Source organism: Microtus oregoni, unplaced genomic scaffold (assembly GCF_018167655.1).
Source record: "Microtus oregoni isolate MIOR12 unplaced genomic scaffold, Mior012 000010F_ref0000083, whole genome shotgun sequence".
Classification (NCBI taxonomy): Eukaryota; Metazoa; Chordata; class Mammalia; order Rodentia; family Cricetidae; genus Microtus; species Microtus oregoni.
Window position 1 is genome coordinate 19,561,408 of NW_024543069.1, and position 12,698 is coordinate 19,574,105.

The following is a 12,698-nucleotide window of genomic DNA, read 5'->3' on the forward strand; positions in this document are numbered from 1 at the left end:
ATAAATAAATAAATAATTTTTTAAAAACACACTGTTAATACACTTAAACACACATCCCTCTGAGTGTTGACACTCCCTGTGAACATGCTTTTGAAACACTCAGCACTTCCGAAGTTCACACTCCCACCCCCATCACGGTGTAGCGTATGGGTCATGTGGTCTCATTCAAGATGCCCTCTGTACCCAGACAAGAGTGTTTCATCAACTTGCTTCTAAGAAGAGAGCCTTCTGATAGGTGCTCTCGAAGGTTAAGTGGAAATCCTGCTACTATAAAACAGTAAGTGGTTTCACCCTGGCATCTCAGCAGAAGCTCCCGTTGAGCAGAGCTGGTGGCCTCCAGAGCCTGCAGAGATGTGACTCTGTCCCCATTTCTACAGTCAAAATAAAAATCTGAACACAACCATTCCCATAGTGTCCCCTCTGCTTCTCAGCGCTCCTTTAGAAAGTTACCAAGCAGATATTGGGATTTAGAGCAGCACTCCTGTAGAGGAGGTATGGAAACAACTTATCAAAGTATCAATCACTTTGCGGCTAGTTGTCAGGTGCTATAGATTCCTACTTCAATTCTTTTGGATTTATACCTGCATTCTGCTTGTCTAGACTTTTTCTTGTGCTGGGGATTGAACTCTAGGCCTTGCACAAGGTCGGCAAATACTATACCACTGAGCCTCAGTCTTGACTTTTTGCTTAGATCATCATTGACCGATAGAGTGACAACATAAGCCCTGCTAGCCACATTAAAACATAAAAGAAAAAAAAAGGTGAGAATCACTTAATAATCTTCTTTAACTAGGGTATCCAGAATACTATTGTGTAAACAGATAATCCATATAAAAATCATTGAAATGTTTTATATCTTTCTACTTCTTTTGTACAGCCGAATCCTAGTGGATGTTTACATAGCACACCTAATTAGGACTGGCCACATTTCAAGTGCCTGTTTTAATGCTGCTTCATTGTACAGCATAGATTCAGACGGCGATTTACTCTGAATAAATATTGACAATGTCGATATTTTAAATGACCTTTTGCTTGGCTCTGCTGGACAAGTCTATGTGTGTGGCTTTTCTGTGCAATGCTGGTGTCACTTTCAAAGCCTCTACATCTGGTGTAAGATGAGAATGAAGAATGACGAAGCAGAGGAGTGTGGCAGCGCAGTGATGTTTGTTTCTATTAGGTGTTCCCTACCGACCATGCTATCTCGTCTCATCATACTAAGAATCTGCCCTGTTAGCATGCAACGTTATGCTGGGAAAACTTCTGCCTCATTTACTCAGGCTGATTCTCATCTATCTATGGGTCAGTGGTTCATTTACTAGAGGTCACTAGCATTCCTGCCCAGACCATGATTTCATTCATTATAATGAGAAAATGTTTGCCTTTGAAGGCAACACAACTGCTTGATACGGTGCTTCATCTTATGTCACCTGTAAAATTTTAATGATAATGTTTGAATGCCAAGTGCAGCCGTCAAAACAGATACTGCCAGTTTTGAGCTCTCTCCCTCCCTTCCTCTCTCTCTCTCTCTCTCTCTCTCTCTCTCTCTCTCTCTCTCCTGCATGTGTGCATGTGTTCTGTTTTGTTGGTTTGAAACACTACAGAACATTATCAAAATATGATATTCAAGAATCATATGGTATCAGTCATTCCTAGATATATACTGATCTACTCATTGCCAACACAGTTCAATGAGCTGGTAAAAGCATATGGAGTTCTTTTTTTTTTCTGATATGTAAAAAATAGAATTTAACAATCATGCATCCCAGCTTCCAACTTTAGTCATACTTCAAAAATATTTTAATTTGGGCTCTGTGATTGAAAATTTGTAAAAGCCTTGACAGAGACAGTGTACTTCATATCTTAGAGAAGCAGAGATCCTGTTCCAAATAAGGGATGTGACCCAGATTACAGCAGAGATCCTACACCAAAGGGATGTGACCCAGATTACAGCAGAGATCCTACACCCAGATTGCAGGGTGTATACTTAAACTACCCCTGTGAACAAGAAGGTAGCTTCTTGAACATATCATGGCATAGAATAGTTGAGAATTGGGGGTCTTTGTGACCATGATGAGAACTGGCACTCTATCCCTTACAAATGTGTCTCTTGTCTTTAGCTGGTTCATCCCATGCTTCCTACAGCTTTCCAATGTCTTTCCTGGAAGAGCTGGAGGTTTAAATGTCCCACTAATGAAACCTTGCCCTGTCCCCTTCCTCTGCACATGGGATGTATGAGGAGATAAATCTGTGAAAGAAGCCTGTGTGGCTTGTCTAAATCTTTCTGATGGGAGGAAGGAACCATTGTACATTTACCCAGAATGCACAGCCCCCTTGTCTTTTAGATTGGAGATGTTTTTAATCTAGACTCATGCACCTATGAACCAGTCCAGCAAACAGACACCTTCCTTCTTTTCCATTGAAATAACAGTAATGAATGGAACAGATACGGAGAAGGAACAACCTTAGGTTTCTCTCAGTCAAACAGCCTCCTGCCCCTCCTTACATTGTCATTCCTCTCCTATTTCGACATCTATCATATGAATTTGGATGTGCACATTTCTGCTCTGCACAGAGAGCCTAATCCCCAGGAGATAGGGATACAGAGTGCTCCAGAGAGCCCCGCCCCCAAACTGGGGCATTGAGCAGAGAGAGCGCAGCACAAAATGGCTTCACAGATGTTTAGTAAGTGACTCTATCAGAGTCATGCAACCTAGATTGGAGATGGATTTCTGTCACCGGCTGAGGCTCAGGCTCTTGGTGCTCGGACCATTGCCCATTTCTTTTTCTTCTGTCATAAAATGGAGGCAGAACTGGGTTGTTTCTGAACATTTCCTTTAAACTGAATGTTCTATGATGTACACAAAGATCTGCTGATTTAGATGAGGTCCTTGAGGATCTGAAATTGTCCACCCAGCCTTTCTAGTCTCTGTCACTTGATGTCTTTCCTGACTGGCAGGTTTCAGCCACCATTTTTAGAAGCAGGGAGTTCTGTGAGCCCTTCCTCTGGCTGAGTTTTTATGAAGTGTTCTGAACTATGCCCCTATGTGTCAGGACCCAAGCTTGTTTCTCCATCGAGAAGATTTTTCTTTCCCTGTTCGTCACTCTTTGGACTTTCTATGTGGAAAGCAGCAGGTTGAAGAAGGATCCAGTGAAGAAAGGGAAGCTTTGGAGCTTAGCAGCGATGGGTGAATGGGTTTCTGAGAGCAGCCGAGCTTATCAGTGCCCAGACACTGGAGCCAGCGAAGAGACAGAGCCACACAGTGAAGGCTGAGAAGCGGGGAGGTGCTCTTTCATTCTTTTTCTCTGTAGATTCCTAGTTTGTCCTCCATGAAAAATTACCCCAATCTAATTTCTTATACTGAAAATGGCAAAAAAAAAAAAAAATCAGTCTGCTTAACATTTCAAAGGTATTCTTTACCCAGAGGAGGTTCTGCCTGTTATTCTGTAAGCATTGGGAAATGTCAGGGAAATACTTTTTAAATGACAAGCATCCATTTTCCCCTGACCATCACTGCTCCTTTCTCCCATTTCCTTATCAAAAGACCAGCAGGATCAGCATTGTTTAGGAATCAGAATTTCAACCATGTGGGCTAGGGCATAAAAGGGCTAGATCCCAGCCTCCCTGCCGTCTAAATCATCCTTATACTGACAGCTGGGTAATTATTGTCCCAGAGAATCTAGAAGAAAAGAATGTGGATGAGAAGCTACTGTTTTGGGGGTGGAGGGTGCTGTTCTTTTAATTTGTTTGTTTTTTCTTGTGGAGTTGTAGTGGGAAAACCTAAAATTCTAGACCACACTGACCACAAACTCATAGAGATCTGCCTGCCTCTGCTTTCTGAGTACTAGGAATAAAAGAATGATTCACTATATTTGGTTTTTAGATCTATTAAAAAAACTTTTTTGTTTGTTTGTTTTTGAAATGGGTTGTCCTGGAACTCACTATGTAGACCAGACTGGCTTCAAACTCACAGAGATTTGCCTGTCTGGAATTAAAGGTGTGCACCACTATGCCTGTCTTAAAATTTATTTTTTAACTGTTACCTACAAATGGTACCTACTTTAAAGTTCCAAATGATGTTTGATATATTTAACTTCTTTAGACTTCTTTTTTTATATCTATGAATTCTTTGACTACATGTATATCTGTGTACCATGTGCATGTCTGGAGGTCAGAAGAGGAGGTCAAATCCCCTGGAACTAGAGCTATGGTAGTTGTAAGCTGCTGAGTGAATGTTGGAAACTGAACCTGGGTCTTCTGCAAGGGCAGCAAGGGCTCTTAACCACTGAGCCATCTCTCATACATATATATGAGCCCTTTGAAATATGTAATGTTTAAATGGAGATAACCATATCCATCTCCCCAAACATTTATCATTTCTCTATGGGGAAAATGTACCAAATCCTTTTTGCAGCTTTGGGAAATCTCTAGTATATTATTTTATGTGTAGTTACATCACTGCACCAGCACAGTGGGTCTTCCTGAGCCCACCTAACTGTCTCCCACCCTTTGATCAGACTCATCATCCCTCTCTCACCTCAGTCCCTGGTAACTACCATCCTCCTCTCAGATCCTACAGGGCTGTCTTTGTTAATTTTCTGTTGCTATGAAGAGACAGCATGACCAAAGCAACTCTTCTAAAGAAATCATTTAACTGGGGCTGGCTTACAGTTTTAAAAGGTTAGTTAGTTGTCCTCATGGCGGAAAGAAGGCAGGCAGGCATGGCAGTGAGGTTATAGCTGAGAGCTTTACATCCTGATCACAGACAGCAGGCCGAAAATTAGAGAGAAACACTAGTCCTGGCATGGGCTTTTGAAACCTCAAAGTCCACCCCCAAGCAACATCCTCCTCCAACAAGGACATGCCTCCTAATCCTTCCCAAACAAGTTCACTAACTGGGTACCAAACATCATTCAAATACACTAGGCAATGGAGACGATTCTCATTCAGACCACTACAGGAGCCAACTTTTTAATATTATGCATATGAGTGAGACCATGTAGCACTTGTCTTTCTGTGCCTGGCTTCTGTCAGTTAGCATAATCATGACCCTAAATGGGTGCCTGGACCAAGCCCTGGTATGCCACAGAGCCCTTGTTTGCTCTCGGGGAAGACCCAGTTCCTGTTCCAGCATCCTCATGGCAGCACGCAGCCTGTGGATCAGGATGAAAAGCTCTCAGAGAAGCAACCATAGACAAAACAATACAGTGAGGGTGGCTTCGTGCTCTCCCCTTTCTCTGCTTTCCTTTTTAACTTCTGAAAGTGACTTTATTTTCTCCGAGCTCTTTCAGACATCTCAGAAGAAAAAAATGTGAGTTCAGCACGCATTTACTAAGTAAATATAGGTGTCAAGTACTTTCTATGTATTGTCCACAATCCTTACATGATGGGTGCTGTTGTTACTGTTGTTATTGGGGTTCCCTTTTGGGTTCTTAGCTTTCCTATGAAGGAAAGAGTTTATGAACAGACTCAGGCTCAAGGATAGATGCTTTATTTTCACATTATCTAATGTTTCTATGTTATCAATAGAACACTGCAGTAAAATATTTAAGGGTATTACTAGTGGCTACCATGCCTTAAAATTATCCATTTAGTATAGTGGATCTCTCTTTCTCTCTCTCCCTCCCTCCTTTCTTCCCTCTCTTCCCTCCCTCCCTTCCTCTCCTTCTATTTCTTTCTTTCTTTCTTTCTTTCTTTCTGTTTTTTAAGACAGGTTTTTCTATGTGTAGCCTTGGCTGTCCTGAAACTTGCTCTGTACCAGGTTGGCCTCAAACTCATGAAGATCCACCTGCCTTTGCTTCCTGAGAGCTGGGATTAAAGGCGTGCACCACCACTGCCAGCTTGAATATGTTTCTAAAAGAGCGACTGATATAACAGAACAGTATAACATGGGATTCACACAGTTAATTCTTACTGAGTAAATAATGTACTAAAGGCAGTGAAATGAAACAGGTATTTCTTTTTTCTTTTCTTCATTATAAACCCAGATTTAACATTCAAGGTCAGTTTTTTGAGAGTTTTCGGGACAATCAACAGGGTAGGCAAGGCGTAAATCTTGGTTCTTACCAGGAGGAAAGAGAGAAAGGAGAAAAAAAAAAAAAGGTCATGGCTTCCAGAGAGGAGGCAGGTTTAGCAGTGGAGGTCAGCAAGCCCCAGGACGGTGAAAGGCAAGAGGAGAGCTTCAGATAAAGGCCAGAGCGGCAGTGGAGGGATGCACTTGCTTTTGGCTATTACCTGGAAGAAAAAGAGATAGGAGCCGGGCAGTGGTGGCGCACGCCTTTAATCCCAGCACTCGGGAGGCAGAGGCAGGCGGATCTCTGTGAGTTCGAGACCAGCCTGATCTACAAGAGCTAGTTCCAGGACAGGCTCCAAAACCACAGAGAAACCCTGTCTCGAAAAACCAAAAAAAAAAAAAAAATAAAGAAAAAAAAGAAAAAGAGATAGGAAAGTAAAAGGGAAGCAGGGCTCGCGACTTCCGGAGGAAGCACATTATCTCACTAAGGAGATAATTAGTCTTCTCTTCTCCTTAGCGTGTCTTCAGGAGAGTCAGATTTCCTGGGGAAGTCAGACCCCTGACCAGGTGATTGGCAAGGCCCACTTCCTCAAGGGAGGTGCTAATGGTCTGTGACCGACTTAACCTTTGGAGGGCCAGAGGTCGTCACTATTTTTGACCAGGAAGAAGTAGCCTTCACTCTGTGAGTCTCAACGACGTCTGCACACTTCCACTCTCTCGTATGCTGATTTAAATCCTAAGCAGGCTTCTCTTTCTGGAGTGTTCAGAGAAACAGGACGCGGTGTTCAAAGTTTACTGGGAGGGAGGGTGTCCCTCCTCAATGCCTATTATCGGTCTAGCTAACTACTGTTACCACATCATTCTCTTGGTCAAATATGGGGGCTGGAAGCATTGAGATATCACTAAACGTTCCCCACATCATATAAGGAGCCAGCATGTAGCAGACCTGGATTCCAGTTCTTGTGCAGATAATAAATAAGACTTTTTTTAAAAAATCATCTTTTGGTTAGAGGAACAACAAAAAGATACAGAGAGTTGTTTTTTATTGTTATTTGTTTGTTTTGGTTTTGTGGACTTTTTTAACCTTTGTTGTTTCTCTGTGGTGCTGGCGTTCACACTGGACAGCCTTCCATATCTCGGCATCATCTTTAATATGATGTTGAAACCTCACAAGAACTTGTTCTTCAGTTCATTCCTTGCTTTAATTCAATCTCTAACTATCCAAACGCTGGTTTTTGGGCTTTGGAAGATAAAACAGTCAATCCGGTTTGATAATGAAGATCGGACAGGTCACGTGCTTCAGCCGAGACTTTGAGCTACGAATTACCTGTCCACAGTTTAGGTTTAAGGCAAAGACATCTGAGGACACTGTTGAACTAGCTGAAGTCTTTATGGTGTGGCCACTATTTCGTTGCTGTGACTACAGCAATGGCTGTACTACAGCAATTAGCAAAACAGAAGACGTCCCGAGTCAACCACTTCACCAGGGAGCCAGGTGTCAGCACCTGACTCACGCTGAAAACCAGGGGCAAGAAGACAGAATTAGAGCATCATTTCACATGCTCTTCTGACACAGAGTCTCACTGTGCAGCCCTAGCTGCCCCAAAACTCCCTGAAATCTGTCTGCCTCAGCCTCATGAGTGCTGGGGTTACAGGTGTGCACCCATAAACCCATGACACCTGGCTTAAAGTCTCATTTTTTAAATTAAATAAACAAAAGTTCATTTTAACCTTAGAAATTCCGTATTTTATAAAGTTATAATTGTATTTTAGAAAAAAACTCATATATACTTTACTAGGGCTTCTTGAGAAACGTTATGCATAATTCCTTTCTGCTGAAGACATTTTTTATGATTTATTTAACTTTTTATTTTGTGTTCATTGGTGTGAAGGTGTCAGATCTCATGGAATTGCATTTCCAGACAGTTGTGAGCTGCCATGTGGGTGCTGGGAATTGAACCCGGGTCCTCTGGAGGAGCAGTCAGTGCTCTTAACCATTGAGCCATCTCTCCAGCCCCTGCTGAAGACATTTTTGTGTGAGCCTGGACCCTGGGTGCACAGGTAGATAACATAGCTACACAGTTCCAGCATTTCTGCAGACAATGACTCATAAAGACATTTAGTTTAAAACAATTCTTTGGTACATACACAATTTTGTGACTTATTAACAATGAAAGCAAATTCGCGCGATAGTACGATGGACGTGATCATTTATTTTTTCATAAAGAAGTGTGTCTTGGCTGAATATTTAATGCGTCGGGGAACAGAGCATTGCTAACATGTTTCAAAGTTGATCAATATTTTGATTCCATGATCATAAGTACTGAGATTACTACTTCGTATACACATGTAGTACAAAATGGAAGAAGGATGTTTACAGGCGTTTCTAGAAATGGTTGGAAACTCGATTCCGATCCAAGCCGAAATTTAGCTAACAAACACTTTTGAAACGCAAGTCGGAAACTCAAACAGCAATTTTTAGAATCAAGCATTCTAACACAATCCAATCCAAAGACAAATTAATTTGATACTTTCATGCTGAAAGACGATGGTAGGAGAATACTAAAAAGCCTTCGTTGTCCATAATTAAACCATTCTGTTTAGCAGAGCAGATGAGCCCTATGTGGACCGTGGGAACGCTGCAGTTTGCAGCGCACAATAGTCTGGACTGAGCCCCGGCGGCGTTCCAAGCAGTGTGCATTGTCATTGTGTAGTTTAACAGCCTGCGCAGTGCAAAAGGTGCTCATTGTGTACTCAGAACCAAAGCCGAAATGAAAGCCATGTCATGCAACCTGGGGTTCTGCCGGAAACACCTCAGCTGTATTACACATTTGGTTTTGAATTAATTTCGACTCATTCAGAAACTCTTCATCGTTGCCAGGCCTTGTAAACCATTGACGTTCAGTCATGTGATCCCATAGTACGAAGCTGGGCACCGAGCAATGGAAAACTTTGCTCCGCATAGATAGGCAGCTAAGTGCCCAGGATAGGTGTGGTAGGTGGAAGGCACTTTCATTATAGGGTACCATAGGTTTGACTAAGCAAACTTAGTACCTGATAGATTGGTTTTTCAGGGCTGGTTTTCTGTTCTATCTCAGCAAGTCATAACGTAGCAAAGTTCTCAAAACTTACTGCTCCAGGGTGACTACACCCCTGCAGGTTCAGAGCAGTTAACTGGGTTCTGTTATCAGAGACACATAAATACCAAAGCAGCTGTCACCCGAAAACCACCCTGGGTGACTGGGACTCAATGGTGGACGGCCTGCAGGTTGGCTTGAGCCAGCTGGATGTGCTTGAGCTAAGAAAGAGTCAGGTGAGGTGCTTGAAATAACATTTCAAATGGTCTTGTGATACCAGCATGTCTCCCTCCTTTTGAGTACGGGGTCATGGATTTCATGTCATCGGCCACATAGCCATCAGGAGCTTGGCTCCATACCTGGCTGTGAGTTTGTGGGTGATGCTAGGGAAGATGACTGCATGGAGCTTATGTCAAGAACATCTCTTTTACCCGATGTCCGTAATGACTGGCTGACGATGGGCTGAGGGGAAACCCGGATCAAGAGCATGTCTGTAAAAAGAGAGAAATCTCCCCTCCTCTGATTCTCTTTCAAGAAAAGTGAATAGCTGAGCACCACGAAGCCAAGTGGGGCCTTTAAAAATAAAAATGTCTTTTATGCAGAGAAGGACAAGTTGAGAGGAAAGGCGGAACCTCTGAGGCTACCTCTGAGGCTTTCATCTGAGCAGCAGTTGCTTATCACTGTTGACATCATTATCAGAGGCCGCTTCTGTTCCCAGAGTCTCACAGATGGCATTATCTGCATTCCACGAAGGCAAGAGGGCTGACAAGACCCACACTGTTAGGACCAGTGTCAGTGGTCCATGAACCTGGATGCAGCTTAGCATCACCTGGGGAGTCTTTAGGACGACGAATGCTGCCAACGCTCCATCCCGGGGCTATTGGATCTGCCTCTGTAGGGCAGAGGCTGCCATGTTGGGTGGGTTTAATGGCTCCCCAGGTGACGGCGATATACTGTCAAGGTTGAGGGCTACCGGGGTGATGGTAGTCAGGAGAGGGGCCAGCGACTGAGGCCAAGAGGTCAAAACTGAGTTCGAAAGAGAGTGAGAAGTGGTATTTAGTTTTCTACATCCTGGAGATCTTCTGATCAAAGGCAACCCGAGATCCTGGGCTTTCCGTCATCAAACTGTACATGTCCTTGAACAATCTGGTGGCCGAGTCTCCAGTGAGAAAGGGAGTGCACTTGCCTCTCTGTCATAGAGACATTCTTTCTTTGCACATCTGCCCACCAGCTACAGGTCCAGCTGCTTGGGCCGAAAAGCCAGCTCTGGCCCTGCAAGAACGCCTTTTGGCTGCTCACCCCCACCTGTCTCTGTCCGTGAAGTCACCTAGTTTGCAGAAGTTGGCAGAAGATCCGAGACATGTTCCCTAATCACGTGAGGCAAAACAAAGCTTCCATTTTGATCCACATCTGTCTGCCCGCCGTGCAAAGCCACTGGTCCTTCCAAAGAGCCTCACTGGGGTCCCATTCGCAGTCCGTTGTCGATAGGAAGATCATTTCAGACAAGCCATTGCAGAGAGTGTCCAAAACCTTGCCCACGGGAAGTAGAAACAGGAGCGGAAGCAGCGTATCAGATGACGAGGAAAATGTGTGACAGGCATCAGGTAAGTCATGAGAAAGCCAAAATGCCAGCATTTTAAAAATAGTAATAGCCACCCACCCGGTGATGAGAGAAAAAGAAAGATTGAGCTACAAAATGAAAAGCTTGTCTTAGTTCCTTTCACATAATCCAAGGACTACAGCGGGAGGTGGAGGCTCTCTGATCCCAGAAAAAGACTTGTAATCTGATCACCTGTAGACCGAATGGCCCCTGCCCAGTCCCCGTGGTTGGTTCTCAGACTGGAAAATGTGGACGCTCCACACTGCGCAACCACATGCCATGATTGTCAGCAGGGCAGCTCCCCTGCTGTTCTCATCAAGTTAAGAACTATTTAGGCAATTATTCCACATTTCCAAAGAGCTGCTACAAAAATGATCTCATTTGTATTTTTCATAAGCTCTGTGACATTTCTTCCTTCCTTCCGTCTTTTCTTTCTACCTTTCTTCTGTCACATAATAGTATGTATTCACAGCACCGTGTGAGGCCTCAGTATGTGTGTTGTGTAGGGATCCAATCAGGGTAAGGAGATGCATTCGAAGTCTTCCCTTTGATATGTTGAAATATGCAATGCAGTTTTGTTAACCAGAGTCACCCTACTGTGCAACAGAGCATATTTCTCCTGCCTAATTGGAGCTCCGTGCCTGTTGACCAATCTCCCTGCAGCCCAGCCTCTGGTAACCACTACTCAATTCCCTGTTTCTGTGAGATTGCTGCTTCACTCTCTGCATTTACAGACGTGGGAGCTAAGATGTTTAGAGATCTCATATAGACTAAAGGCAAAACTTCATTAGTCCCAAACCTTCATAACGCTAAAAGTGCTGTTCTGAGCAACCTGACATTCCCCCTCAGTTAACGCCTATATATTCACAACCCTCACAGCAGCAACATCATCAGCTTTTGCCTTGGTGATTTATTATATTTCAGCCCTTTGTCACTCCTCGCAATGCTATATTATACATAAACTCAGATTAAATTTGCCAAGTCCTGTTTTTGAGACTACTAGAGTAAGAGACTTGACGGACTAGAATCAGTAACAGATAAAGGGATAATGAAGACTTTGAGTAAAATATAACAAAAATCCAGAAGCTAGAACTAAAATAAAGTTTTGAAGCAACTGAAATGAAAGTCATGCTTTTGGGGGTAACAAAATAAAACATGGGTTAATGACAAGCAAGAAGGAACATATGTAAAACTTAGTAAAAACAAATGTTTTCATCTCTTTTTTTTATTTGATCTATTGAAAACAACATGACTTTGCCTATAGAATAAAAAAATTTAAAGCTAGAGAGATATGCACCACCAGCTTCTCTCTTTCTGAAAGTCTCCTTACTGCCGATATATGCCTTAACATTCTGCTGGAGTCTGGAGATGTGAAAGCCACTAGAGAAGATACCTGTCCGTTTACAGAATCTATCAGAAGTCTTTATAATCAATCACTTTGTCAGAATGACCTGAGTTGTGTTTCAGTAACAATCCAAACTCTATAGATTTAAAAAACAGATGCATTCTTGATCACAGTACACAGTTCTTCGTAGGTCAGTTGTACGTTCAGTCTGGGTCTCAGTTGCCATATGGAATGTTGACAGGAGACGATCGTAGCAGAGGAAGTGTTCTGGAGACCATCACACTTAGCAATTAAATTCCCTGACCTGAACCTCAAATCTGCCACCTTCACACTTTAATTACTTTGGCCAAGGCATGTTGCACAGCCCCACCAAGCTTCCGCAGGGCCAGCATGTGCACTCTGATGAAGAGCCACAACTATTGCTGTCGGAAGAACAGTGGTTACTATCACTATTGTGTTGTTCAGAAAGCTCCATGAAGGAGAGTTACTCTGTGTGAGGATGAGGCAGAGGAAGCAGGGAAGTTCTCAAGGGTCAGTCATTTTTCATTAACCATAAGCAGGGATTTTCCCAGCTAAAGGAACATTGGGGCTTAACGAGTCCAGAATACAGAAGAGGTGTGGGAAGAGGAAGGTAAGACTGGAGGCAGGGGTGGGGTGGGATGGGG

At 43.2% G+C, this 12,698-nt stretch overlaps 1 protein-coding gene across 3 annotated transcripts in view; it reads left to right on the forward strand.

Annotated features, from left to right (window-relative positions):
- Window positions 1–12,698, forward strand: part of Clrn1 (clarin 1) — a 34,854-nt gene that overhangs the window by 2,987 nt on the left and 19,169 nt on the right. The window contains exons 2-3 of one of the 3 annotated variants that reach the window (XM_041659526.1): window positions 12,503–12,524; window positions 12,649–12,676. The exons of the other annotated variants lie outside the window; for them this stretch is intronic. Of the exons in view, the coding sequence (XP_041515460.1) occupies window positions 12,503–12,524; window positions 12,649–12,676 (50 nt within the window). The remainder of the gene's footprint in view (window positions 1–12,502; window positions 12,525–12,648; window positions 12,677–12,698) is intronic. 3 annotated transcript variants of the gene reach the window in all.